This window comes from Odocoileus virginianus, chromosome 21 (assembly GCF_023699985.2).
Source record: "Odocoileus virginianus isolate 20LAN1187 ecotype Illinois chromosome 21, Ovbor_1.2, whole genome shotgun sequence".
Lineage (NCBI taxonomy): Eukaryota > Metazoa > Chordata > Mammalia > Artiodactyla > Cervidae > Odocoileus > Odocoileus virginianus.
In genome coordinates this window covers 50,234,220-50,260,649 of record NC_069694.1, presented here as the reverse complement: position 1 = coordinate 50,260,649, position 26,430 = coordinate 50,234,220, and the positions used below count along the sequence as shown (strand labels likewise).

The window sequence follows — 26,430 nt, the reverse complement described above, 5'->3', positions numbered from 1 at the left end:
GCTTTTTCCTTTATGAAATCATATTTAAGAAAATTTGTTAAATACTGTGGTTTAAGTTATGTTGAAATAATGGAAAAGAGAAAATTAATTATTAGATAAAGATAACAATATTGCTATCTTTAGGCACAATATTATAAAGCAATTATCCTCCAATTAAAAATAAATTTTAAAAAAGATACAAGAAAAAGGTGATACTTTTCAGTTTGGTTGTTTTAACTATGAAAAAGTTGATAAAACAGATTTTTTTTCTTGCATTGCCAGCAGCAACAGCAATGCTTGGCAAATGGTACGTGTTCAACGAATATAGCCATTTTTCTTTCTTGCTATTTATAGCAAGTTCCTTTTCTCATCTTTCAACTTCATGCCCTCTGCTCTGAACCTATATTCTATCAAAGAAAAGTTATATATTTGTTAATCACTAAAGTTTAAATTTTTGTAAAATCTTTCCTCTACCTCTCTCCAGATAATATAATGATCTCACAGCTAGAATGGACAATCATCTAAAATAACAGATGTTGTCCTAAAGTGATCTCCATACCATTTATCTCTTACTCAATAACTTAAGCAGGTAATACCATTATATCTAATAATTAGGATAATAGCTAACACATAAACTGCATCTGGGCTTCCCAGGTGGCTCAGCAGTAAAGAATCAGCCTGCCAAGCAGGAGACATGGGTTCGATCCTTGGACTGGGACAATCGCCTGAAGAAGGAAACCGCAACCCACTCCAACATTCTTGTCTGGGAAATCCCATGGACAGAAAGGAGCCTGGTGGCCTCAGTTCACAGGGTAGCAAAGAGTTGGACACGACTAGTGACTAAACAAACAGCAGCAGAATACTGCGTTTATTGTGTACCAGGTACTTGTTCTAAGCACGTTACATGTACTAACCCACTTCATCTTTATATTTACCATGTGCAGTAAATACAATTATCCCTATTTTAAAGTTGAGAATATGGAGTCAATGAGAGTTTCAGTAACAAGCCCAAGGCCATACAAATAGTAAGTCACAGACTAGGGGTTCATAACCAGTAGACTCCAGCATCTCTCATGAAGGCTACAGCCCTGCATGCAGTTTTCCTGGGTTAATTAAACATATTTCATTGCCTTCTCTCTCTCACTCAGAAGTAAACTAAAATCCGCCAGGTCCCTGTGCTTGTGGCAACCCCCAGTTTCCCCCTGTCAGTCTCTCCCATCAGGAATCTTCAATAAGCCTCTTATCCTTCTCCATCAGAGGGCAGACAGACTGAAAACCACAATCAGAAAACCAACGAATCTGATCACATGGACCACAGTTGTGTCTAACTCAGTGAAACTATGAGCCATGCCATGTGGGGCCACCCAAGACGGACGGGTCATGGTGGAGGGTTCTGACAAAACATGGTCCACTGGAGAAGGGAATGGCAAACCACTTCAGGATTCTTGCCTTGAGAACCCCATGAACAGTATAAAAAGGCAAAATGATAGGATACTGAAAGAGGAACTCCTCAGGTCGGTAGGTGCCCAATATGCTACTGGAGATCAGTGGAGAAATAACTCCAGAAAGAATGAAGGGATGGAGCCAAAGCAAACCAATACCCAGTTGTGGATGTGACTGGTGATAGAAGCAAGGTCCGATGCTGTAAAGATCAATATTGCATGGGAACCTGGCATGTTAGGTCCATGAATCAAGGCAAATTGGAAGTGGTCAACAGGAGATGGCAAGAGTGAATGTTGACATTCTAGGAATCAGTGAACTAAAATGGACTGGAATGGGTGAATTATTATATCTACTACTGTGGGCAGGAATCCCTAAGAAGAAATGGAGTAGCCATCATGGTCAACAAAAGAGTCCCAAATGCAGGACCTGGATGCGATCTCAAAAATGACAGAATGATCTCTGTTCGTTTCCAAGGCAAACCATTTAATATCATGGTAATCCAAGCCTATGCCCCAACCAGTAACGCTGAAGAAGCTGAAGTTGAATGGTTCTATGAAGACCTACAAGACCTTTTAGAACTAACTCCCAAAAAAGACGTCCTTTTCATTATAGGGGATTGGAATCCAAAAGTATGAAGTCAAGAAACACCTGGAGTAACAGGCAAATTTGGCCTTGAGGTATGGAATGAAGCAGGGCAAAGGCTAATAGAGTTTTGCCAAGAGAATGCACTGGTCATAGCAAACACCCTCTTGCAACAACACAAGAGAAGACTCTACACATGGACATCACCAGATGGTCAACACTGAAATCAGATTGATTATATTCTTTGCAGCCAAAAGATGGAGAAGCTCTATACAGTCAGCAAAAACAAGACCTGGAGCTGACTGTAGCTCAGATCATGAACTCCTTATTGCCAAATTCAGACTTAAACTGAAGAAAGTAGCGGAAACCACTAGATCATTCAGGTATGACCTAAATCAAGTCCAATACAATTATATACAGTGGAAGTGAAAAATAGATGCAAGAAAATTAGAGATACCAAGGGAACATTTCATGCAAAGATGGGCTCAATAAAGGACAGAAAATATATGGACCTAACAGAAGCAGAAGATATTAAGATGAGGGGGCAAGAAGACACAGAAAAACGATGCAAAAAATATCTTCATGACCCAGAAATCACCATGGTGTGACCACTAACCTACAGCCAGACATCCTGGAGTTCGAAGTCAAGTGGGCCTTAGGAAGTGTCATTACGAACAAAGCTAGTGGAGGTGATGGAATTCCAGTTGAGCTATTTCAAATCCTAAAAGATGATACGGTGAAAGTGCTGCACTCAATATGCCAACAAATTTGGAAAACTCAGCAGTGGCCACAGGACTGGAAAAGGTCAGTTTGTTTTCATTCCAATACCAAAGAAAGGCAATGCCAAAGAATGTTCAAACTACCGCACAATTACACTCATCTCACACACTAGAGTAAAGTAATAATCAAAATTCGCCAAGCCAGGCTTCAACAGTACATGAACATGAACTTCCAGATGTTCAAGCTGGATTTAGAAAAGGCAGAGGAACCAGGTATCAAATTGCCAACATCTGTTGGATCATCGAAAAAGCAAGAGAACTCCTGGAAAAATTCTACTTCTACTTTATTGACTCTGCCAAAGCCTTTGACTGTGCGGATCACAGCAAAATGTGGAAAATTCTTAAAGAGATAGGAATACCAGACCACCTAACCTGCTCCCTGAGAAATCTGTATGCAGCTCAAGAAACAACAGTTAGAACTGGACATGGAACAACAGACTGGTTACAAATAGGGAAAGGAGTAGGTTAAGGCTGTATATTGTCACCCTGGTTATTTAACTTATATGCAGAGTACATGATGAGAAATGCTGGGCTGGAGGAAGTACAAACTGGAATATTTTTAACCTCAGATATGCAGATGACACCACGCTTATAGCAGAAAGTGAAGAAGAACTAAAGAGCCTCTTGATGAAAGTGAAAGAGGAGACTGAAATAGTTGGCTTAAAACTCAACATTCAGGAAACTAAGATCATGGCATCTGGTCCCATCACTTCAAGGCAAGTAGATGGGGAAACAGTGGAAACAGTGACAGACTTTATTTGGGGGGGCTCCAAAATCACTGCAGATGGTGATTGCAGCAATGAAATTAAAAGACGCTTACTCCTTGGAAGGAAAGATATGACCAACCTAGACAGCATATTACAAAGCAGAGACATTACTTTGCCAACAAAGGTCCATCTAGTCAAGGCTATGGTTTTTCCAGTGGTCATGTATGGATGTGAGAGTTGGACTATAAAGAAAGCTGAGCACCAAAGAATTGATGATTTTGAACTGTGGTGTTGGAGAAGACTCTTGAGAGTCCCTTGGACTGCAGGGAGATCCAACCAGTCCATCCTAAAGGAGATCAGTCATGGGTGTTCATTGGAAGGACTGATGTTGAAGCTGAAACTCCAATACTTTGGCCACCTGATGTGAAGAGCCAACTCATTGGAAAAGACCCTGATGCTGGGAAAGATTGAGGGCAGGAGGAGAAGGGGACGACAAAGGATGAGATGGTTGGATGGCATCACTGACTCGATCGACATGGGTTTGGGTGGACTCCAGGAGTTGGTGATGGACAGGGAGGCCTGGCGTGCTGCGGTCCATGGGGTCGCAAAGAGTCGGACATGACTGAGTGACTGAACTGAACTTAATGAGAATGCTTCTACTATTTTAACATTTAGGCTGACATTTCAGTGGCTTCTGGTATAGTTCTTCATAAGTAGTCTAATATTACTATTTGAATATTTTTACATTATTAAAATTAAATTTTAATTTATAAATTTAAATACATGCTTGAAACATCATTTAAAATGATACTACAATTTTAGATACAAAAATATGAGTAGTAAAGGACTAAAACGACCCTTAAAAGTACCACCAATTAATTCTGAAAAGTGCTATCTGCTCATATAATATGTGTAGTATAGAACTTTAAAGAAAACCAGTTCATACCAATCAAACACTCTCGATGTTTTTTAAAGAATTTAAACTTTCTCTATACCTTCAACTTGGGACTTTAGCAACATTGATACCTTGTTCTAACTAAGGTGTACTGCTAAGTCGCTTCAGTCGTGTCCGACTGTGTGACCCCATAGACGGCAGTCCACCAGGCTCCCCCGTCTCTGGGATTCTCCAGGCAAGAACACTGGAGTGGGTTGCCATTTCCTTCTCCAATACATGAAAATGAGAAGTAAAAGTGAAGTCGCTCAGTTGTGTCTGACTCTGAGCGACCCCACAGACTGCAGCCCACCAGGCTCCTCCGTCCATGGGATTTTCCAGCCAAGAGTACTGGAGTGGGGTGCCATTGCCTTCTCCAACTAAGGTGTACTAGCACTATATTTTAGATATTTTTGAAAAGATTTTTTATTATTGTACTATACAAAAAATGTAAACCATACTTATAAGGTTTATGGTATTCTATTTAGAATTTTCAACATTTGGAATTTGCCCCAAAAGTGATTTTCAAAAATAATCACATTTCATTATAACCACATTTTGCTCTTTGTACTTCAGTGTTCATTATCCAGAATATCTAAAATGAGAATTCTCATTCTTTAATCCATTAGTGTGAAGCTGCAAGGGTCTCTAGGTAATCAATGTTTATATGCTAAAAGAGCTGATCATTGAATTACTTAACCAAGTAAATTACTACTGCGTCTATGCTTAGAATAACTATGGAGCCAAATGGCAGTGTTCTGAAGAGCATGTGGAAAAAGCAAGTCATGTGAACTACAGATTTCACTGTTAGTAGCAATCTCTTAATCTACGTCAATGAACTGATTTTTTACATTCTTCACTGTGCTGAAGAACAGTAAGCAGTGAGTATGCAGAGTGGCTGTTATTACACAAATGCACTGTCACTGAATCTAGCAATAATGACAGCTAACAGTCATTGAGTTCCTATGCCAGGCATCATTCTAAGTGTTATACATGAATTAACTAGTTTAATTCTCACAACAACTTCTATGAGGGAGGTGCTATTATTATTATGCCCATTTTAGAGAGGAAGACTTTCCTGGTGGCTCAGACGGTAAAGCGTCTGCCTACAATGTGGAAGACCCAAGTTCAGTCCCTGGGTCAGGAAGATCTCCTGGAGAAGGAAATGGAACCCACTCCGGTATTCTTGCCTGGAAAACCCCAAGGACAGAGGAACCCGGTACGCTATAGTCCATGGGGTTGCAAAGAGTCAGACACGACTGAGCGACTTCACTTTAACTTTAGAGAGGAAGACACTGAAACATGGTTACATGAGTAGAAAGTAGAAGAGTTTGACAATCTTGCTTCAGAATTTGTGTTCTCATCCACTTCACTATGCTGCCTACCTATGCAATGTCAAAATGAGTCATGTGTAATTTTAATATCTTAAAAATATGTATTTGCTTTCATGGATTCAAGAGTGGACATAAAAAGTAGAAATAATCCAAAGATTTCAGTTATAACACATAAGTAGTTTAGCTATAGTTAGCGCTGTAATATATTCTAGTGCTAAGTTGCTTCAGTCGTGTCTGACTCTTTGTGACCCTATGGACTGTAGCCCACCAGGCTCCTCTGTCCATGGGATTCTCTGGGCAAGAACACTGGAGTGGGTTGCCATGCCCTTCTCCAGGAAATCTTCCAGACCCAGCAATTGAACCCACATATCTTATGTCTACCTGTATTGGCGAGCAGGTTCTTCACCACTAGTGCCACCTGGGAAGCCCCAATGGTGTAATATATTCACATATAAATTTGTAGTATTTTACATGTACAGGAAATTATTGGGCACTGCTTGTGTGTGTGTGTGTGTGTGTGTGTGCGCGCGTTAGTCACTCAGTCATATCTAACTCTTTGTGGCCCCATGGACTGTAGTCTGCCAGGCTCCTCTGTCCATGGGATTCTCCAGGCAAGAACACTGAAGTGAGTTCCCATTCCCTTCTCCAGGGGATGATCCCAACCCAGGGACTGAACCCAGGCCTCTTGCATATTTGGCGCTGCAAATTTTCCCAAATAAGAAAATAAATGAATACTTAAGATATTAGTTAGAGGACTTCCCTGCTGGTCCAGTGGTTAAGAATCTGACATGAAGATTCCTCAAGCTGCAGGGCAATTAAGCCTGCAAGCTACAGCTACTGAAGCTCATGCACCTCGAACCCATGCTCTGCAACAAGAGAAGCCACGACAGTAAGAAGCCTACTTGCTGCAATGAAGAAGAACCCTCTACTCGCTACAACCAGAGAAAGCCAGCGTGCAGCAATAAAGACCCAGCGCAGCCAACAATACAATAAACATTTTTTTAAAAAAATTGGTTGAATAACACTTGAAAAGAATCATGAGGAATTGTACCAAATACAAAAGTTTAAAAAATTAAGACATAATGCAGATGCTAATTTCATCTTCAATTATGGTTATATAGTTAGTCAATGTTTGGGATATAAACAAAATCACTTGAGACCATGAGTGTTATCTAAACTCTCAATTTCCTCTCTACAAAATGAAGAAATGGCTGATCTCTGTACAAATAATGCAGCGAGGAATAATACAATATTCTCAATAAATTTCCTTGTGCTTTCCAGAGTTTCAGACACACATACCTAAAAAATCCTATTAAGGGACAATAAAAATGCAATTACTTATGAAGTATTATAATGTATCAATAGTATAAAGAGAGTTTAACTGCACAGAAAGATACCAGAAAAATAATTACTTCTGAGGAAGGGTGTGGCACTTGGGAAAGGGGAATTAGCCCTTTTTAAGTATACTTTTGCATTGTTTTGATTGTTTACAATAAGAATAAATTCACACGTTACTTGTTAAGATAGATAGCTAGACGCTCAAGTCACAGGGAGTATTTAACCAGGTATCAGAAGACAAGTGACACCAACATGACTTTGGGTAAGACACTTGGCTCTGTGGACCTCAGATTCCTATAATCAGTGCTAGAGATAGGCTGTCTCTAATACTACTCTTTCACTGCTAAACTACAATAATTAGTGAGGGGCATAATGAGGAGAGAATGCTAGAAACTCACAGCCCCAAAATAAAGCAAATACTTAATAGTCCATCTACAAGAGACTTACCCTCAAAATAGAATACTGTCCCCATCCCGTTGCCTCTACTGTTTTTGCTAAAGCACAAAATACAGTGTGAATATAGAAGGTCAACAGCTCTTCAAAACAATTTCATAAAATAGAAAAAACACCAAAGTACCTACATACGGTGTAACACACTGAGTAAGGAGTGAGTGGGAGTTGCTCAGTCGTGTCTGACTCTTTGTAGCCACATGGACTGGTGCCTGCCAGTCTGCTCTGTCTGTGGAATTCTCCAGGCAAGAAAACTGGAGTGGGTTGCCATTTCCTTCTCTATAGTATACTGAACCTAGCTCCAAACTGCAAAGCTGTTTAATTGCTAATGAATGACACATTAGAATAAAGGAAAAGATGGGCCATCTCCAAAGTCTTTGCTGTTGGTCCAGTTATCAAATGTCTGAGTTATAAACTGGCACAAATAACAAATTCATGACTGTTAGAATGCTTGTCATTATAGACAATACATGGTGTGCACATTGATACAAGAATCGCTTTTTAATCAGGATTGAAGTAGGTGTGTAAGTTGCAAATCTCTGATCTGTTTAAAAGGCCTTGATATAGTTTCATTTTTTTGACTCTCTCCTGGCTTCTCTTTTTTTTTTTTATTGGTTTTCAGTGCTTCCCAGGTTTCCTTCAGCGCTCCTGACCCTGCTCCCCTTTCTTTTACACTATGCTTGACTTGTGAATGCAAACTTAGATTGTGCCCTAGGCTTTTATTCCTATGAATCAATAAATATAACAAAAAGAGGGAAAGTAATTTAGACCTAATGAATCAATAACAACTGAACCATTGCTTCCCACATAGAGTAATATCCTCCCCATGCCCATGAAGCTAACAACAAAAAGAATAAAAGTAACAATAACAATGTAACATGGATTGTGCTACATACTTCAATCCTCACAATAATCCTAGATTTATGTACTATAGTAACTCCTGTTTTACAGATAAGTAAACCCAGACACACACATGATAAGGAACTTGCCCAAAATGCAAGGTTAGTCAGTGAGGCAGGATTCAGGATTCCAGATTATCTGACTCCTGAGTTGATGTTCTTAATTACTGTTAAATTGAAGTCTGTCCAACTTTAAATCAAGTGCTCATTACCCTGGTCTTAAGTGGTTCTCATTCTAATTCTTCAAAACTTGCTATTTTTCACTCACTTTACATTAAGGATGCAGAATCCTCAAGACAATTACTATAACATTTTCCCATTTTTTGGCCATATGTCCCAAGTTTTCTTCAATATGAAACATTTCCTTAAAACCTAGACCCTTCTCCACCTCTCCCCAGCTTCACTGCTTTGGCAGTCTCATTGAAGTCCACTGCTTCAGTAACTACATCTGTCAGATGACCCATAAATGTCTTCATTTCATTCCAGTATTCTCTGAACTCCAGACTTGCAGCTCAAGCTTCCCATGAAAATCTCCTCTTGGATGTCTAACTAGCACCTAAAACTCATGTTCTCTACCCACCCCCATCCCTGACAACAAAAACAAAACCTTGTCCTTTTCCAGCATCCTCTATACCAATGGACTGCATCACCACCCATAGTGGTTGACAGACGAGAAATCCAAAAGTCATCATTGTCACCATCCTCTTCCCCACCTACTTTATGCCACCATGACCAAGTGATGAACAAGGTCCTACATCTCTTTCAAAGCAGTTTCCTTCCTCCATCACCCAAAGCACCAGCAAGCACTCCACTCTAAGCTATTATCACCTATTGGCTAGAGTTGACCTCTGCAATCATCTCCAAATACTTTGCTTTGCATCTGTCCTATCTCCCTCCCGGTTGTTCTCTGAACCATACCAGGTGACATTTTCAAAATCTAAGTCTTATGTTATCTCCCATCTCCACCTCATACTGGACTTAGGATACATAGCTTAAAACAAAATCCTCAACGTGGTTCACAGGGTCCCATAGGATCTGACTTTCTCCCTCAGGCCTCATATATATTTCATTTCCCCCTTAATGTTTTAACCCTCAGATTTACTTTAGGCTCATGCACGCACTATTTCATCTTGCTGTAGCAACATGATCTCCTCTTATCCCTGATATTAACTCCTTTCTTTAAGAGAACAGGTCACTGGAGAAAATCACGCTAAATGAAGTAAGTCAGACAGAGAAAGAGAAATATCACATGGTATCACTTACATGTGCAATCTGAAAAAATAACAGCCAAACTCAATAGAAACAGAGGGTAGAAAAGTAGTTGCCAGGAGCGGGGGGATGGGAGAAATAGAGGTTGGTAAAAGGGTATGAATTTTCAATTACAAGGTGAATAAAGTTTGAGAATCTAAAGAATAACAGGGTGACTATAGCTGATAACACTTGTATAATGTAAATTTGCTAAGAGAATAGAATTAAAATGTTCTTATAAAAGAAGGAAGGAAGGGAAGAAAGAAAATAAAGAAGAGAGGGCAGGGAGGGATGAAGGAAGGAAGAAAGAAGGGAAGGAAGGAAGACAGAGAGGAAGGAAGGACGAAAGGAAAGGAGAAATATTTGAGGTGAAGGATTGTTAATTAACTTGATGGCTTGGGGGGAAAATCCTTTCACAAAGAATATATACAACCAATTATCACGTGGCACACTTCAACTAACTCACAATTTTATTCACCATTTATACCTTAATAAAAATTGGGAAAAAAAGAAAATTTGAAAAATTATTTATAAGTTTAAAAAAAAGAGATCAGTTCAGCCATCATTTCCTCAGACTGCATCACCCTCATCTCTACCAAATCATCATATCTCTAGCAAACACTACAGAGCACACATTAATTCCCAAATACCTGCTGAGTATGTGCGGGAAGGAGTAAAGGATTACTTCCAACAATTTTCCATTGGCAAGTTTTGTTTAGTGTCATATTTTCAAAATTACAATTGTAATTGCATATTTTCTTCCAATTGCAATTATATATTTGACAATTACAGTGTCAATTTTGCTCTGTGATCTTTGCCTTGAAGGATCATTGTTTTGAGGTCTTCCCGATGGTTCACCTAGCACCTTAGCTGCTGTGGGATGTACACACTGAGCCCTGAGATCTGAATTAAGAGGCAAACTGCTGCAATGCTGTTATAACTACTTACTCCCAGAGTACCTTATTGCCTCAGAATGAGAGGGAGGAAAAAAGGGAGTCCTCTATGAAATTCAAACTCCACATTTATTAAGAGAAATTTGGAGCTATCTTTGCCATTTTGCTCTTCTCCCTACAAGTTTTACCTTACTACAAATTTAAAATGCAGTAATATAGGAGTTGGATAGGCTTGTGAAGGGATAAATAAATGGGACATCTACCAGAGAGTTAGATTTGATGATGCTTATGCCTTAATTCATTCAAGTTTCAGGAAAAAATGATAACTGGGACTCAATCTTTCCACCTCACCTGTCTCCAGAAAGATGAACAGAAAGACAAAGTATGTGTATTAATTTTATGACAAAAATTTGAAATTTGCTTTATTTTACTATAAATGAAAATATTACCATGTCTTTTCAGATATGTGTATATATATTTTGCAGACCAGTAAATTTAATGTTAGAATTCTACTGGGATCTGAGACAATTCCATTCAAGGCAATTTTTAAATATATCAATCCTCATCATCTCTCCAAGCATACTGGAGGGTAGAGAACTGGAGAAAGCATATTACCTTCATTTAACTTGGAATCCTGAAGAATGCAGATACTCTTGCAAACTTGTAATCACCCAATAAACTGATTTTCAGAGTAAAAAAAAAAAAAATCCGGACTTCAATCTTACCTCCAGTCAAATGTAGGTATATGTCATCATCTTAACATTAGAGAATTTGTATTACTATAGCAATTTTCCTAATTAAAAAACCAACCCTTATTAAGAATCATATGTATATATTTGGGGAAAAAGCTGAAAATAAAACATTTTTTGAAATGTGTGATCATGGATCCCATTTTATACTGTGTGTGTGTGTGTGACAGAATGGAATGTCCCATTCTGAGTTTTTGTCTGGAGAGCCAAGAATGGCTCTGTGGTTATATGGAAGCAATTCAGTGTAGCGGGCATGCGGGCCAACTGTGTAGGCTTTCTGCCTCTTTACAGTCCAATCCAAATTATGAGACAATGGGTGAGTGCCAGTGAGGAAAAAACTATTGGGAGCCATACCTGAAAAGATATTTATCATGGCATATAGCAGTTGTTGCTGTTGTTTGTTACTAAGATGTGTCCGACTCTTTGCAACCCCATACACTATAGCCCCCTGGGCTCCTCTGTTCATGGGATTTCCCAGGCAAGAGCACTGGAGTGGGTTGCCATTTCCTCCAGGGGATCTTCTCAACCCAGGGATTGAACCCACACCTCCTGCATTGGCAGGCAGATTCTTTACTAACTGAGCCAGCTGGGAAGCATTGTGGGTATATGAACCCCTGTAATTCTGGTGGGGTAAAGATGGTTATTTAATCTTGCAACTGGCATTACTGGTCATAGTGTGTCTGAAAGCTAATAAAATAGTGGTGTAATCATGTTTGTGTTACAAATTGAAAAGTCTTCTTCTAGAATAAAATTACTAGGATTTAAGGAAAAAAGAGTAGTGATCATAAAATAGGTGAAAGGATTCAAGGAAAATAGAACTAAATTCAGTAAAATATGGTATCAAGAATATCAAATCAGAATATCTTATTTGGACTCACCAAATAAAAACTACCATGTTCCTGAAGGCCTCATAAAAAATAAAACACTGAAATCAAGAAATTCCAAGAAAAAGTGAACAATGTGGACTAGATAAGAAAAGTGAATCCAAAAAAAAATCACAAACTATATTTCACAATAAATCACAAACAAATATTCCATTTGTTAAAAATTGATTAAAGAACACTCTAAAAAATGGATGGCTGAGTGTCACAGTGCTAATGAATTCCTTTACGGGCCAGTTGTCTAGCTTTTGTGGAATCCTTTCAGTATTCCTAGCATCTGAGTGACCAGACCAGGAGAGAATGGATGGCATTAAGCCATAGACCTGGCTCTGGTGGGAGGTAAGTAGGGTCTCGGACCTCCTAAGAGGAGACAGAAGGCGTAGCAACAGCTCAATGAGAAACAGTGAAGTATCCTGAAGATTATGGACCTATCCGGAAGGAAGGGGTCCATACCATATGGCCATGCATCTGTAGCTCCATCACTAATTGATGATGAGACCTTGGTTTTCCTATTTGAACCTCAATTTTCCCCACATCCAAAATAAGGATAATCATTGCTGATTCATATAATTATAAAAATAAAATGAAGTTAAATAACACATGAAGAGACTTTTTACAATTAAGAGTCGAAGTGCAAGATATTACAATTGGGCTGCAGTTCTTTGGCATCTGGAATCTCTTCCAAGCCACACTCAGCTCCCTGGACATTCTTCTGATGAAGTCACATTTTCCTTTCTCAGTAACTGCCAGGGAGCTCAAACACTGTGGACTCCACTGAATGAAGGTGAAAGTTAGAGAGCTGCAGCTGACCACGAGTTCTCTCCCCACGCTCTGTAAGGTCCCTCAGCTGTCTGCAGGTATCACCTATGCTAGAACTCAGCTTGCTTTTTCAAAGCTGTGGCAAAATATAAATAACATAAGACAGTTTTCTTTGTAAAATCAAAACCCAAATACACATTTTGAAGTCACTTTGTTCTATTATTAAAACAGTCATTTGGAGAAGAGATGGCACCCCACTCCAGTACTCTTGCCTGGAAAATCCCATGGACGGAGGAGCCTGGTAGGCTGCAGTCCATGGGGTCGCTAAGAGTCGGACACGACTGAGCGACTTCGCTTTCACTTTTCACTTTCATGCATTGGAGAAGGAAATGGCAACCCACTCCAGTGTTCTTGCCTGGAGAATCCCAGGGACGGGGGAGCCTGGTGGGCTGCCGTCTATGGGGTCACACAGAGTCGGACACGACTGAAGTGACTTAACAGCAGCAGCAGCATTCTTATTTTAATAATTTTATATACAGAGACTATAATAAAGATCTAAAAATGTACACTTATATGAGGAACAAGAGTTGATAGAGAAATGTTTCTCTGTCAACACATGTTGATAGAGAAAATTAAATAGGGGAGATTTCTCAGGCCACATATTCTTGCAGAAATAGCACATGTTCATATTTTGAACACTCTGCAAAGATATGGCATTTATAGTTCACAACAAATACTAGGTAAAAAAGTTTCACATTAAACCTTTTGGATGGATTCTGCTTCAGGAGAATCAGCTTATTTAGACCTTAATAGGATTTCAGCCATAAGAAAAAAATTATTCTCTGGGGTCTGGAGTGAAGGTAGAACTGAGGTCTTGATGAGATCTTCACACCACTAAATCCAGGAGACCAAAGAACCAAGCCAACGAGCTACATGGTCAAGGCAAGGCTTAAAATCACACCAAGAACTGACTCAGTAGAGACCACACTGCTACCACTGCTGAACAAAGAACCATTTGTTGACTGTTTTTGTATCCATCACATAGTTCTATTTAAAACACTTGAAGTGCTCCTGCTGGTGCTCTGAAATTCTTCTTGAATGAAGGACACTGCCTACCAATCGTGGCACAGTGCCATACGAAGGTAAGCCTCCCATGGATCTCACTATGTAGAGAATGCATAGGAACCCATAGAGGCATACATCTCCATTACCTATGAGTCTGTAAATGTTGACTCAGTGGTGGTTCCTTGGAGCTTTTCAGAGTTTCCTATTTTCTCAATTCAACAATAACCTTAGTGCTCCATTTCCAAATAACTCAGAAGTTTGTCAAAGGCAAACTACTGTGCAGTAACCCATGATGCTATAGTAACAGACTATTCTGCATTTGCCATGCATTAGGTTCTTACAAAGAAGTAGGAGAAGACATAATTTGAGTACAAAATTCAGAATTTATATTATACCTCTGGGATTCCTATGCTCTTTTTTTGGTTCTCAAAAGGGAGTGAGTATTCAACTATAATAAGCACAGTTCCTACTGATTCACCCAACATTCACTGTTCTCACACAAGAAATCTGTACCTTAACAAGCCACCACCGACAAGAATCATACATGGAGAAGGGCTCGCATTCACCTTCAACAATCCTTAAAATGACGCCTTTGGAATTTGCTCACACACATGGCAAAATAATCAACCTGTTTTACATAAATTGCAGCATTTTAAATTATAAATTATAAAATATTCTAAGTTTTAAGTTTTAATAGTTTTTGTTAATTGGTAGTGATGGCTACCTAAATTTAATATAGCAAATAATGTTATAGATCTTATCAAATAACTTAGGCATTCAGAAAAACTAAATTTTAATTATGAATTTTTCTTACTCTAAAACTTTCTCACAAAAATATGTGAAAATATAGAAATTAGTGTGAAGCTATCTGTCAGGATTCCCTACAATATAAACCTAAATTGACTTAACTGAATACAGACAAATAAAAATTATTTTAATCTCAAAGATAATATAAATTTTCCTTTAAGATCTGTTATAATCTGGCATGGTGTGACTATAAGAACAGCCTCATTGACACTGAAAGCGAATCACTGATTAAATGGCTTGTTTTCTTTGAAAAGTCTCCAAAGCATATAATATCTAATAGACAATAAAATAAATGATATGACTTTTAACAAGTTTTTACCTTACAGCATCTGATACCTGTCAGTTTATATGCAATTACTATGCTTAGTTGACCATTTTGAGGAAAGTAAGCAAGTTCTTTTGATAGATACACAGTACCAACATATATGTGAACTTTTCATCAAAAGAAACCTCCTATGAGCAAAGGAAGGCTTCTGTTTCCAGGCTTTTTTTAAGGTCACAGACAACTGATTTATTACATGCAGTTGAATCTGTATTTAGACAATCTTATTGCAATATTCTTACACTCAGTTTTCTCTTACATTCTCTCTAAAGCAGAGGTTCTCAAAGTGTGGTCCCTAGATCAGCAACATCAGCATTACCTGAGAATCTGTAAGAAATGAAAATTCTCAGGTCCCTCATCAGAATTGAGTCAGAAGCTCTGAGGTGTGGCCCAGAAACAGGTGTTTTAACAAGTCATGCAGGTGATGCAGGCTAAAGTTTGTGAAACTCTGCTCTAAAGCAAAAAGATATTCTCTAGCTATGAAGAAAAGTTTGCTTGTTTTTTTTTAAAGTTTTTTTTTAACGTATTTATTTTTAAATGAAGGGTAATTGCTTTACAGTATTGTGTCGGTTTCTACCAAACATCAACATGAACGAAAAAAAAGTTTTTACCGCTTACTTTGGAGCAGTCAATTTTGTACTGTCCTATGTCTCTAAGCCCAAGATGCCATGATACTTTATAGAATATACTAGAGTTCTTTAAAATGATACCGATTTTTTAAAGAATTTCATTTAACAAAGATTTTAGAATATGGCATATTCTCAATGTGTTAAAATGTTGATGCACACTTAACTAAAAACGTGGATTATAAAGGGAAATGTGCTTATTCGAAACAGTATGGTATAGAGACAAAAATTGATAATGTTTTGTCTGTTGTAATTCCAACAGATTCTTCCCTACAATTAAGCTCAAAGAAAATAGCGCTGATTTTAAATTCCACCCTCTAGTGTTTTATGGGTCCAGAACTTGTGTCATTTATACAAGCAGAGCCATGTCTGCGTGATGAGTGAATGAACAGTACAGGTAATATATATTCCTGTACAAAGGTCTTCAAAGCAAGCTGGAGAGATTAACCCAAGGAATGGACAGAGAGGAACCGGTTTATTTTGCCAATAGCACCTCTGGTGTGGTCTATGTTATTAGAAAGGCTAAAAACTTTAAAAACGGAACGAATGGATTTGATTACAAAGATACACACCTCAATTTCTGCATAAATACATAATAGAAACTAAGAATAAAGCTTTGGGCAAAGCAATATTTTCTTGACCTTTCAACTAGAAAAAACAGGGATCAAGTTTGTAGTATGATGCATTTTGATTATTATTTTAAAATTGTAATTAGCTTCATTTTAAGATTATCATTCTCTATACTATATAATTAGTATTACATGCACCATAAGGCTGCGGGTCTCGAATTTTCCTATTTCCCTAAGGAGATCTGTAAAGCCCACATTTGACATGCAAACTACCCAAAAGAGTATGATTCCCACTTTATAGTTGATTCTCCACTGGACTACTAATCTTTTGATAATACTTTTTTTAATTTAAGGAAAGAAAATACTTTATAGAGTGACATAACTTGCATGAATAATTCATCTTTCACAGATGTTACTTTCAAGGAAAAACACGATATCATTTTTTAATGCACTTAAAGATAATGATAGACTGTGAACTTGTCAAATTTTCAGTTATATTAACAGGAAAATGATGTACTAAATGAAATAAGTCAAAAAGAGAAAGACAAATACCATATGATATCACTTATATGTAGGATCTAAAATATGACACAAATGAAGGTATCTACAAAACAAAAACAGATTCACAGACAGTGAACAGAGCTGTGATTGCTGAGGAGAAGGGGAGGGATGGACTGGGACTTCAGAATTAGCAGATGCAAACTATTTTATCTCTAGATGGATAAACAGCAAGTTCCCATTACATAGCATAGGGATCTATATTTGTATACTATGATAAAGCATGGAAAAGAATGTGAAAAAGAATGTATACATATATATGTAAAACTGAATCACTTTTCTGTATAGTAGAAATTAACATAACAATGTCAACCGAAAGAAAAAGAAAAACAAAAGAAGCTAGAAGAAAAGAGGAAGATGATGATACGTGACAAGATCAGAAATAGTATGCATTAGTAAAATAACTTGGCTGAAATAAATCACAGAGTGTTTATAGTAAATTTATGTACCCAACAGCTGGCTAAACACATTAAATCAATTTCACAAGGTTAATTTAAATTTCTTTACATTATAGAAAATCAGAATGTAATACCTGAGACTGTGCATTAATATTGGCTCCTTCCTTGACGAGAACTTTGACAACTTCTGCTTGTCCAGCCAAAGATGCAATGTGAAGAGCAGTATTTCCTTTCTGTTTTGGAGAAACAAAATAGAAAATGTCAGAGGCTTCTTAACATTGTAGAAATCAAAATGTACAGGTATTTTCAATTTTGCTGATTGTTTTAAGTGGTTAAAACTTGTCATTCTATTAAGATAGCAGCCTACCTTGGGAAAAGATAATTTTTACCATCAAAACATTGGCCATCCTATACAATGTTTTCCTTCTCTATTCTGTACAATCCTGGTTTAATGTTAAGAACATGGAAACACTGAGATCTTACTAAAGTAAATAATTTGGGATGTATGTGCATACGTGTGTGTGAGTGACAATATTACCATTCATGTTATTTAATAAACAACAAAAAAAGTCCTACCCTAAGATAAAGTTAACTAAAAAAAAAAAAAAAAAAAACAAAAGGAGTTTATCTGAAATCATTTCACAATGTAGAGAAACCTAGGAATTTTAAGTGGTAAAGAAAATGACGATTCACAGTTGTATTTTGAGTCACCAGAGCACATAGGTGTTCAAAATATTTGGGAAATAAAATAATAAATTTTACATGCACTACACAATATTACCAACAATTTCAACCATTAGCTACATCAAAAACTTACCATTAAGAGTATTAAACAAAAATGAAAAATAATTTAAAACCATCATGAAAAGAAAAACCATCATGAAAAGCAAATAAAGGCTAAGACATTAAAAGAGGCCTATGATATGATTAAAACAAATATAAAAAATAAACAAATCTGGGGCTTCCCCGGTGGCTCAGTGGTCAAGTGTCCACCTGCCAATGCAGGAGACACAGATTTGCTCCCTGATCCAGAAGATCCCACATGCCATGGAGTAACTATGCCCATGGGCCACAACTACTGAACCTGTGTTCTAGAGTCCAGGAGCCACAGCTACTAAACCCTGTGCACTCTAGACCCTGTGCTCCGCATCAAGAGAAGCCACCGCGATGAGAAGCCCACACATCGCAACTAGAAAAAAACCCACACAGACAGCAATGAAGGCCCAGTGCAGTCAAAAATAAACAAATAAATAAAATCATTTTTAAAAAAATCTGTACATTCAAAGTCATAAATTTGGGGGGAAAATAGTCATAAATTTTGGAAACTGGTTCTTTTTTCACCACTAATTCACTGTGGACCTTAACCACTCACATACTATATTGAAGGCTCAGTTGCCTTCCCTTTAAATGAGGAGTTTCAGTGAGATTGCTTCTGGATCTCTACAACTGTTATAATCTGTGATTAAAAATGAACCTGTATTTTAAAACATCAACAGAGTTTAAAGAAAAGGAAACAAATGATAATAAACAGTTAAGCTAGAAAAAGCAGTTGGTTTAATGAATACGTTAATATAGACAACTTAGGGGAACCAAATAATTTGATATAGGTTAAAATTTACATTCTTTAAATATTTAACATCTATTTGATGTTGTCAAGAGAAATGTTAAAAATGTTTATTCTCTCTTTAGGTTTAAAAATAAGCAATTTCTTGCATATGGTGGACTTATATTTTAACTTCTTTGGAATTGCCAAAGAGTTTTTCACTAGGTTTTGTTTTTATATTTCCACTGGAACTGCTGTATACTACACTGGGAGCAGTGTCAGTCCACATTTTGTGTATGAGGTATTGGAAATTCGGGTTAAATGGTCATATTTCTAATTTACTCCAGCACTCTTTTTATCTATTCCTGATGAGGCTAATGACCCAGCTGGGGGCTGGGGTACCTGCAACCTCTCTCTGCATCACACACAATCAAATTGTCATACTTCAGCCCTAGTCAACAGGCTTGACTCTGATTAGCTATGGGTTTGTTTTTTTTTTTTTTTCAAATTAAATTTTCACCTTCTAAAGATAAAGATTTGTCACCACTAATGACATTTTTAAAATACTTGTTGTTTTTGAAATGATCCCCCAAAGTTCAAATATATTTTACCAAAAACAGCATAAAGTAACAGGTGCTAATGTACTGAGCATCTTATAAATTCCTTTAAAAATGAGTCCAATTTCTTTACAAACACATCATAGTGACAAAAATCTAGTTTTACCCTAATAATTCAACCTATGATCAAAAATCTCTTTTCCATTAGAGTACAAAGTATCTGTATATTCTCTTATCAAGTTAAATGAATATATTAAAAGTTATAACAACTTACTCAAAGCATGAAAATTACTTGTTCATTTCCATCAAGTAGTTTACTACACCAATTTATTTTAAAAAATGAACTAACCTTGGGAAAATAGGTGCTTTTTTCTATAGAGGATTATATTAATCTAGTCTCTATGCGAATCAAATGAGAAAATAAAAGATAAAATATTAAAAACTAGAGATACAGAATTCTTTAGTCTCTGTTAATTTCCTAAAGGAAACAATTCAAGCTCTGCAAGATTTAATGGGGTTTCAATTTCAGTTCTGCATTGTGAAGAATCTTGGTGTTCCTGCAAACCTCTGATAGGGAAAAGAAGCTTTAAATTGTTTCCTCCTTACCATGGAATAAATATGACAAGCACAAACATTACCTTGGTGGCAGAGTCCACAGCAGACCCTCTTCCCAGCAGCTCCTGAACTAGCCCCACGTGGCCTTCCTTGGCAGCCAGGTGAAGCGCGTTGAGTCCATTCTGAAAGGAGAAAGCAACAAGGCTCAGAAGTGGAGTGATGATGAGGCACACCGTTGCTGATCTTAAGTATAAAACACAGAGGATAGACAGACTCTGATCCTCTCATTTTCTCTCTTTCTGTGTTAGCTTGAAGCTATTAATTTCACAGAGACTAATTTCCAATGGTTTTGACTCAGAGAGGCAAAGAGGTAAATATCATCACTGCCCCTTCCTTCTCTTTCAGGATTAACCCCAAACCAATGCCCACTGCTTGAGGCACTGCTGGCTCTTCTAGGAGAGGTCTCAGAGCAGCCGTGGAACCCAGAGAAGGGGCCCAGGGTTCCAAGCCATTGGAGGCAGTGTTAGAGGTAGTCCAGGGGTGGCCCAGGCAGAAAAGGAGGCCCACGGGGGGCCTAGTGATGGAGCTGCAAGGCCATGAGTGAGGACCACCTGCTGCAGAGGAAAGAGCAGATGGTGCTCACTGTGGCCTGGGGGGGATTGGGGCTGGATGCGGGACAGGAGCCCTCGGGTGAGGGGGCCACAGCTGCTGGTGGCAGAAACGGGGCTTCTCAAGCCACTGGACTGTCCAGGGGACTCCAATAACCCTGGCAAAATGCACCCAAGTCCACAAAAGGAGGGTCATCCGCCATGGGAGGAGCCACGGTGGCTGCAACCGCTGCCCGGAACTGGAGAGTCTGTTGGGCCTGCCAGTATGTGTGGGTTGCGATCATTGGGCAGGTCACTGGAACTGCTGGGACCTGCATTGCTTCTCCTACGGGGACTGTGGGTGGAAGCGATTCTGGCTACCAGAGCCCCAGAACTGCCTGCTAAAACAGGGCCATCTCTGCCAGGATCTCTTTCAAGCATTCCTTGCTGCCCTCGCCTGGCTGTTGGCACCAGGGCCCACGACCGGGGTCCTTGTGGACCCAGGAATTGTGAGGCTGACCCGCCAACTGATGTCTTTACTGTGGCAGCATCCTGAATACGGACCAACCAAAACAGGCTACTGTTGATAACTCTTTGATATTGACTTTATGTAAGTTAATGTTGATAAAAGAATATGAACTTGAAAAAAAGGAATAAACAAAAAAATATATGAACTTGAGTCTTTTGAAACAATCAAAAAATATTCATTGAGCTGGCTTACTGAGAGCAAAATACTGATTGGGCTTATACACCTGTGAATCCCAAACAAGATATCACCTTGATCTATACAACTTTTGGAATGATGCTATTTCTATATAATATCATTAAAATGACTAAATATACCACATAGTTAAAAAATAAGATCTTACCACTACTTTGAAACAACCATGTGTACATTATCAGAGGACAGTTATCTCTTTTGATTAGCACTTTTATTAAGTGGCTATAAAGTAATATTGTACTATTTTGTTTACAATTACATTTTACAACAAGCTCTATTCTCCATTTCTCTTGCTGATTTTATGAGATATTTTGCCCAGACTGCTTTTCCATGATCATACAAAACTAGTGAATGAAAACCCAGGTAAAACAGTCAATAAAAATTTTATAGAGCCACTGACCATTGTTTAAATTTCTGACACATACAGAATATGCATAGCTTAATCCATTTCTAAAGGTTGAGGAACAGATTCAAGAAGAATAGCTAAACATAACTGAATGTTAAAAGCATCAAAATTCATTAAACTATTTTGCATCTTAGGACAAATCTGTAATTAATTCAAACTTAGCAATTAATCAACAAGCATTTGCTAAGTTCTGACCAAGTGATCAGCTCTAGGTACTAGGTGCTAAGAGAGGACCCATAACATAGTTTCCAGGCCGAAAGAGCCCTGAAATATTATTAAACTACTGAAAATTGCTTCTGCACTAGCCTATACTTGTCCATGACTTTTTCAACTCATTGTCTATTCCACTTTGCAAATCTTACATGTAGAGTTAAAGGTTCTTCAACCTGTTTGAAAAGGAACTAAATGCCCACATATAGAGATACAAATAATTGTGAAATGTTATTTACTGTTTCAAGCTTCACAAGTGGCTCAGTGGTAAAGAATCCACCTGCCAAGCAGGAGATGCTTGGGTCGGGAAGACCCTCTTGAGAAGGTAACAGCAACCTACTCCAGTATTCTTGCCTGGAAAATCCCATGGACAGAGGAATTTGGTGGGTTACAGTCCAAGGAGTCACAAAGAGTCAGACACAACTGAGTTAATAAAACACCACCATTTAGAGGTTTACTCTGCCATTAGCATAAATGACACTGATAAAAGGAATCACCTATAATGGGAAGGAAAATATCAAACTCAAAATGAAAATGACTGCTTACATATTCCTAATCCACTTCCCACTTGGTAAACTCATCCAGAATCTATCTGCACCTTTCCCATCTCTTTCACGGCGGCCGCTTGAAACTAAGAGTACTCACTGTGTAGCAGAATTAAGAATGTATTCAGTTTTCACCAAAACAGAGGAAAGTAAAGCATGTGTCATCTTTGTCAGCTTAACTGATTTTACTGTGTCGAAGAACTGATGCTTTTGAGCTGTGATGCTGGAGAAGACTCTTGAGAGTCCCTTGGACTGCAAGGAGATCAAACCAGTCAATTCTAAAGGAAATCAATCCTGAATATTCATTAGAAGGACTGATGCTCCAATACTTTGGCCACCTGATGTGAAGAGCTGACCATCTGAAAAGACCCTGATGGTGGGAAAGACTGAAGGCAGGAAGAGAAGGGGATGACAGAGAGACAAGATGGCATCACTGACTCAATGGACATGAGTTTGAGCAAGCTCCAGGAGGTGGTGAAGGACAGGGAAGCCTGGAGTTCTGTAGTCCATGGGGTCACAAAGAGTTGGACACAACTGAGCGATTCAACAACAGTGTGTCTTTGATGTCCAAAGATTTCTGATTTAATAAGCAAATCAAGCTATGGATAATCCAAGAGGAATCTTGTTTTGTTAGTGAGTTATTCTCAAATCCTAAAGACTTTCTTTTTAATTCCCAAATGATGAACGTTTAATGAGGATTTACTGAGGCTTTAATTTAAAAATATTTACAATGAGGCTTGAAATTTGGTGACTCATTGGTAACTTTATAGGGAAAAGTCTTAGAATATGAGTGTTTTGAAGATACCACTTTATAAAGCCTGTTTCTGGATCTCCATTTCAACCACAGTGGAAGGCCTACACCCCTAGCTGGTAGCTCCCTTCATGGCCACTAGTCCTTCTCCCCTGTCCAGCCCTATCAAATGTTTCTATTGTACAATTCCCATATATAGAGAAGGACATTAAATATGATGGTGAGTTACCTGAGAGAAGAAAGTGTTGCAGAAATCCTTCAAAATCTTACCAAGAACAAGTGGAATGAAAATATTATGGGAACTGAGAAAAAATACTTAATGAATGAAAGATAAGCTTATGACATAAATATCACTATATTCTACACTTTACATATATTGTATCACATTATAATATTTTACAGATGAAGATACTAAAACCCTAAGATGCCAAGTGACTTGCCTCAAAGATCCTTACCGTTAAGTAGAGGAAAAGAAAAAAAGATCTGATTTCCAAACTCATGCTTTTAAAAAAGTTAAAACAGTATAGCTCTACACTAGTGCTTCAAACGGTAGGTTATCATGCACAAGTACATCTAAAATCTATTTAATGGATTGCCAATCAACGTATTTCAAAACACGAAGTAGAACAAAGAAAAACAGAGTTCACCTTGGATGGCAAGTGTCGATATTGTTTGGGGTTTTTTGGTGAAATTTTACACACACACAGGTGCACATGTGGAAAATTATAAGAGATGGGAATACCAGACCACCTTCCCTGCCTCCTGAGAAATCTGTATGCAGGTCAAGAAGCAACAGTTAGAACTGGACATGGAACAGACTGGTTCCAAATAGGAAAAGGAGTAAGTCAAGGCTGTATATTGTCACCCTGCTTATTTAACTTATATGCAGAGTACATCATGCGAAATGCTGGGCTGGAAGGAGCACAAGCTAGAATCAAGATTGCCAGGAGAAATATCAATAACCTCAGATATGCAGATGACACCACCCTTATAGCAGAAAGTGAAGAAGAACTGAAGAGCCTCTTGATGAAAGTGGAAGAGGAGAGTGAAAAAGTTGGCTTAAAACTAAACATTCAGAAAACTAAGATCATGGCATCCACTCCCATCACTTTATGACAAATAGATAGGGTAACAGTGGAAACAGTAGCTGACTTTATTTTGGAAGCTCCAAAATCACTGCCGATGGTGACTGCAGCTATGAAATTAAAAGACACTTAGTCCTTGGAAGGAAAGTTATGACCAATCTAGACAGTATATTAAAAAGCAGAGGCATTACTTTGCCAACAAAGGTCCATCTAGTCAAGGCTATGGTTTTTTCAGTAGTGATGTATGGATGTGAGAGTTGGACTATAAAGAAAACTGAGAGCTGAAGAATTGATGCTTTTGAACTGTGGTGTTGGAGAAGACTCTTGAGAGTCCCTTGAACTGCAAGGAGATCCAACTAGTCCAACTACAAGGAAATCATTTCTGAATATTTACTAGAAGGACTGATGCTGAAACTGAAACTCCAATACTTTGGCCACCTGATGCGAAGAACTGACTCATTTGAAAAGACCCTGATGCTGGGAAAGATTGAAGTCAGGAGAAGGGGACAACAGAGGATGAGATGGTTGGATGGCATCACCAACTCGATGGACATGAGTTTGAGTAAGCTTCAGGAGTTGGTGATGGACAGGGAAGCCTGGCGTGCTGCAGTCCATGGGGTCGCAAAGAGTCAGACATGACTGAGAGACTGAAGTGAGCACATGTGCACACATCTGCATTGGGTGTGCATGCGGTGTGCACCTGTGTTTGTGTGTGTATGTGTACACACGCACACTGCTCTACATTACAAGAAAAGCTTGAAGACCCAAAACATGAGGGCATCTTGGAGAAACAAGATGTTGTTTCAGACTAATAAGTAAGTTAAAAAGCTGATACAAAGTCATTCTAAAATAAAAATGGTTTTTATGATATGTCTATTTGAATTTTATGAAATAAAATTTCACAAATTTCATAAAATTTCAAAAATAATTTTCATCTTAGATGAGTATTGTGATGTAAATAAAATGAAGGACACTGGCACAAGCAAGATTTCTTTATTTTGAAAATACTGGCAGAATCACAGTTAAATGACATCCACATTTTGAGTTCTAAGAAGGGCTGTGGTATAGTAGACAACACACATTTTAGAGACCCAATCTGTCTCTCCATTACTGACAATATAATTTAGTTTCTTCACTAGTATAAAATGGGAACATTTCCACTCTGCCTACTTCAGACAGCTACTTAAAAGAGAATATAAAATAATGTATGTTTCTGTTGTTTTGATAAAGTAATATGCAAGTGTAGGTTAGATGCAAATAGTAATAAATTCACACATATTCCTAAGTCTTTCTTTCTGTTTTCTATCACAGAGATTTGGTTGAAGGACGATGAGCTGAACTGAGTATTTTTTCTTTCATGAAAGGGACCACAAGCAAATGGCATTCTAGAAGTCAGATGTCCAAATCGAATTTCACTAGGCTAAAATTATAGTGTCAGCAGCACTGTATTCCTCCCAGAGGTTCTAGGGTAGAACGGTTTCTTTGCCTTTTCTAGCTTATAGAGGCCACCTGCATTCCTTGGCTGGTGGCCCCTTTCTCCATCTTTAAAACCCACAGCACAGCATGTGCAAACCAGTCTTGAATATTTGGGGTCTAACCTATAATGTTTACCTGGGCTGGGAAAATTATTAATTTAAACTGAAATGATTATCTTAAAAAGTATTTTGAATTCTGAGTGCTCACATGCATACACACACACGTTTAATGCACTGCCGTCTGTGTGTGTGTGCATGTGTGTACTTCACCACTCAGATGTGTTCGACTCTTTGCAGCGCCATGGACTGGAGCCCACCAGGCTTCTCTGTCCATGGATTTCCCAGACAGAATACTGGAGTGGGTTGCCATTTTCTGTTTCAGGAGATCTTCCCAACCCAGGAATTGAACCCCTGTCTAGAGCATTGGCAGGTGGACTCTTTACCACTGAGCCATCTGGGAAGTCTCGTTTTTATTTTTTGGAATTCTAATGAAAACTAAAAAAGCAGATGGGAACCTGGTCCATTAGTAGTCATCCTGTCAATAATTCAAAGAACTGCCATTTTACTTCTGAGTTTTAACTCTCTTAACTTAAATGTCATTTTCACACGGTCTCATTTCTTTGGTTAATTTAATTTCACAAGAAATGATAAATTATTTTAGTATTTGACTTGTGCTAA

At 38.1% G+C, this 26,430-nt stretch overlaps 1 protein-coding gene across 48 annotated transcripts in view; it reads right to left on the bottom strand.

Moving 5' to 3' along the window:
• ANK2 (ankyrin 2) overlaps nucleotides 1-26,430 on the bottom strand; it is a 687,657-nt gene that overhangs the window by 165,723 nt on the left and 495,504 nt on the right. For all 48 annotated transcript variants that reach the window (XM_070452307.1, XM_070452311.1, XM_070452318.1 and 45 more), the window contains 2 exons: nucleotides 20,056-20,154; nucleotides 17,452-17,550 (listed from right to left, as the gene is read on the bottom strand). In XM_070452307.1, coding sequence (XP_070308408.1) covers nucleotides 17,452-17,550; nucleotides 20,056-20,154 — 198 coding nt within the window. The remainder of the gene's footprint in view (nucleotides 1-17,451; nucleotides 17,551-20,055; nucleotides 20,155-26,430) is intronic.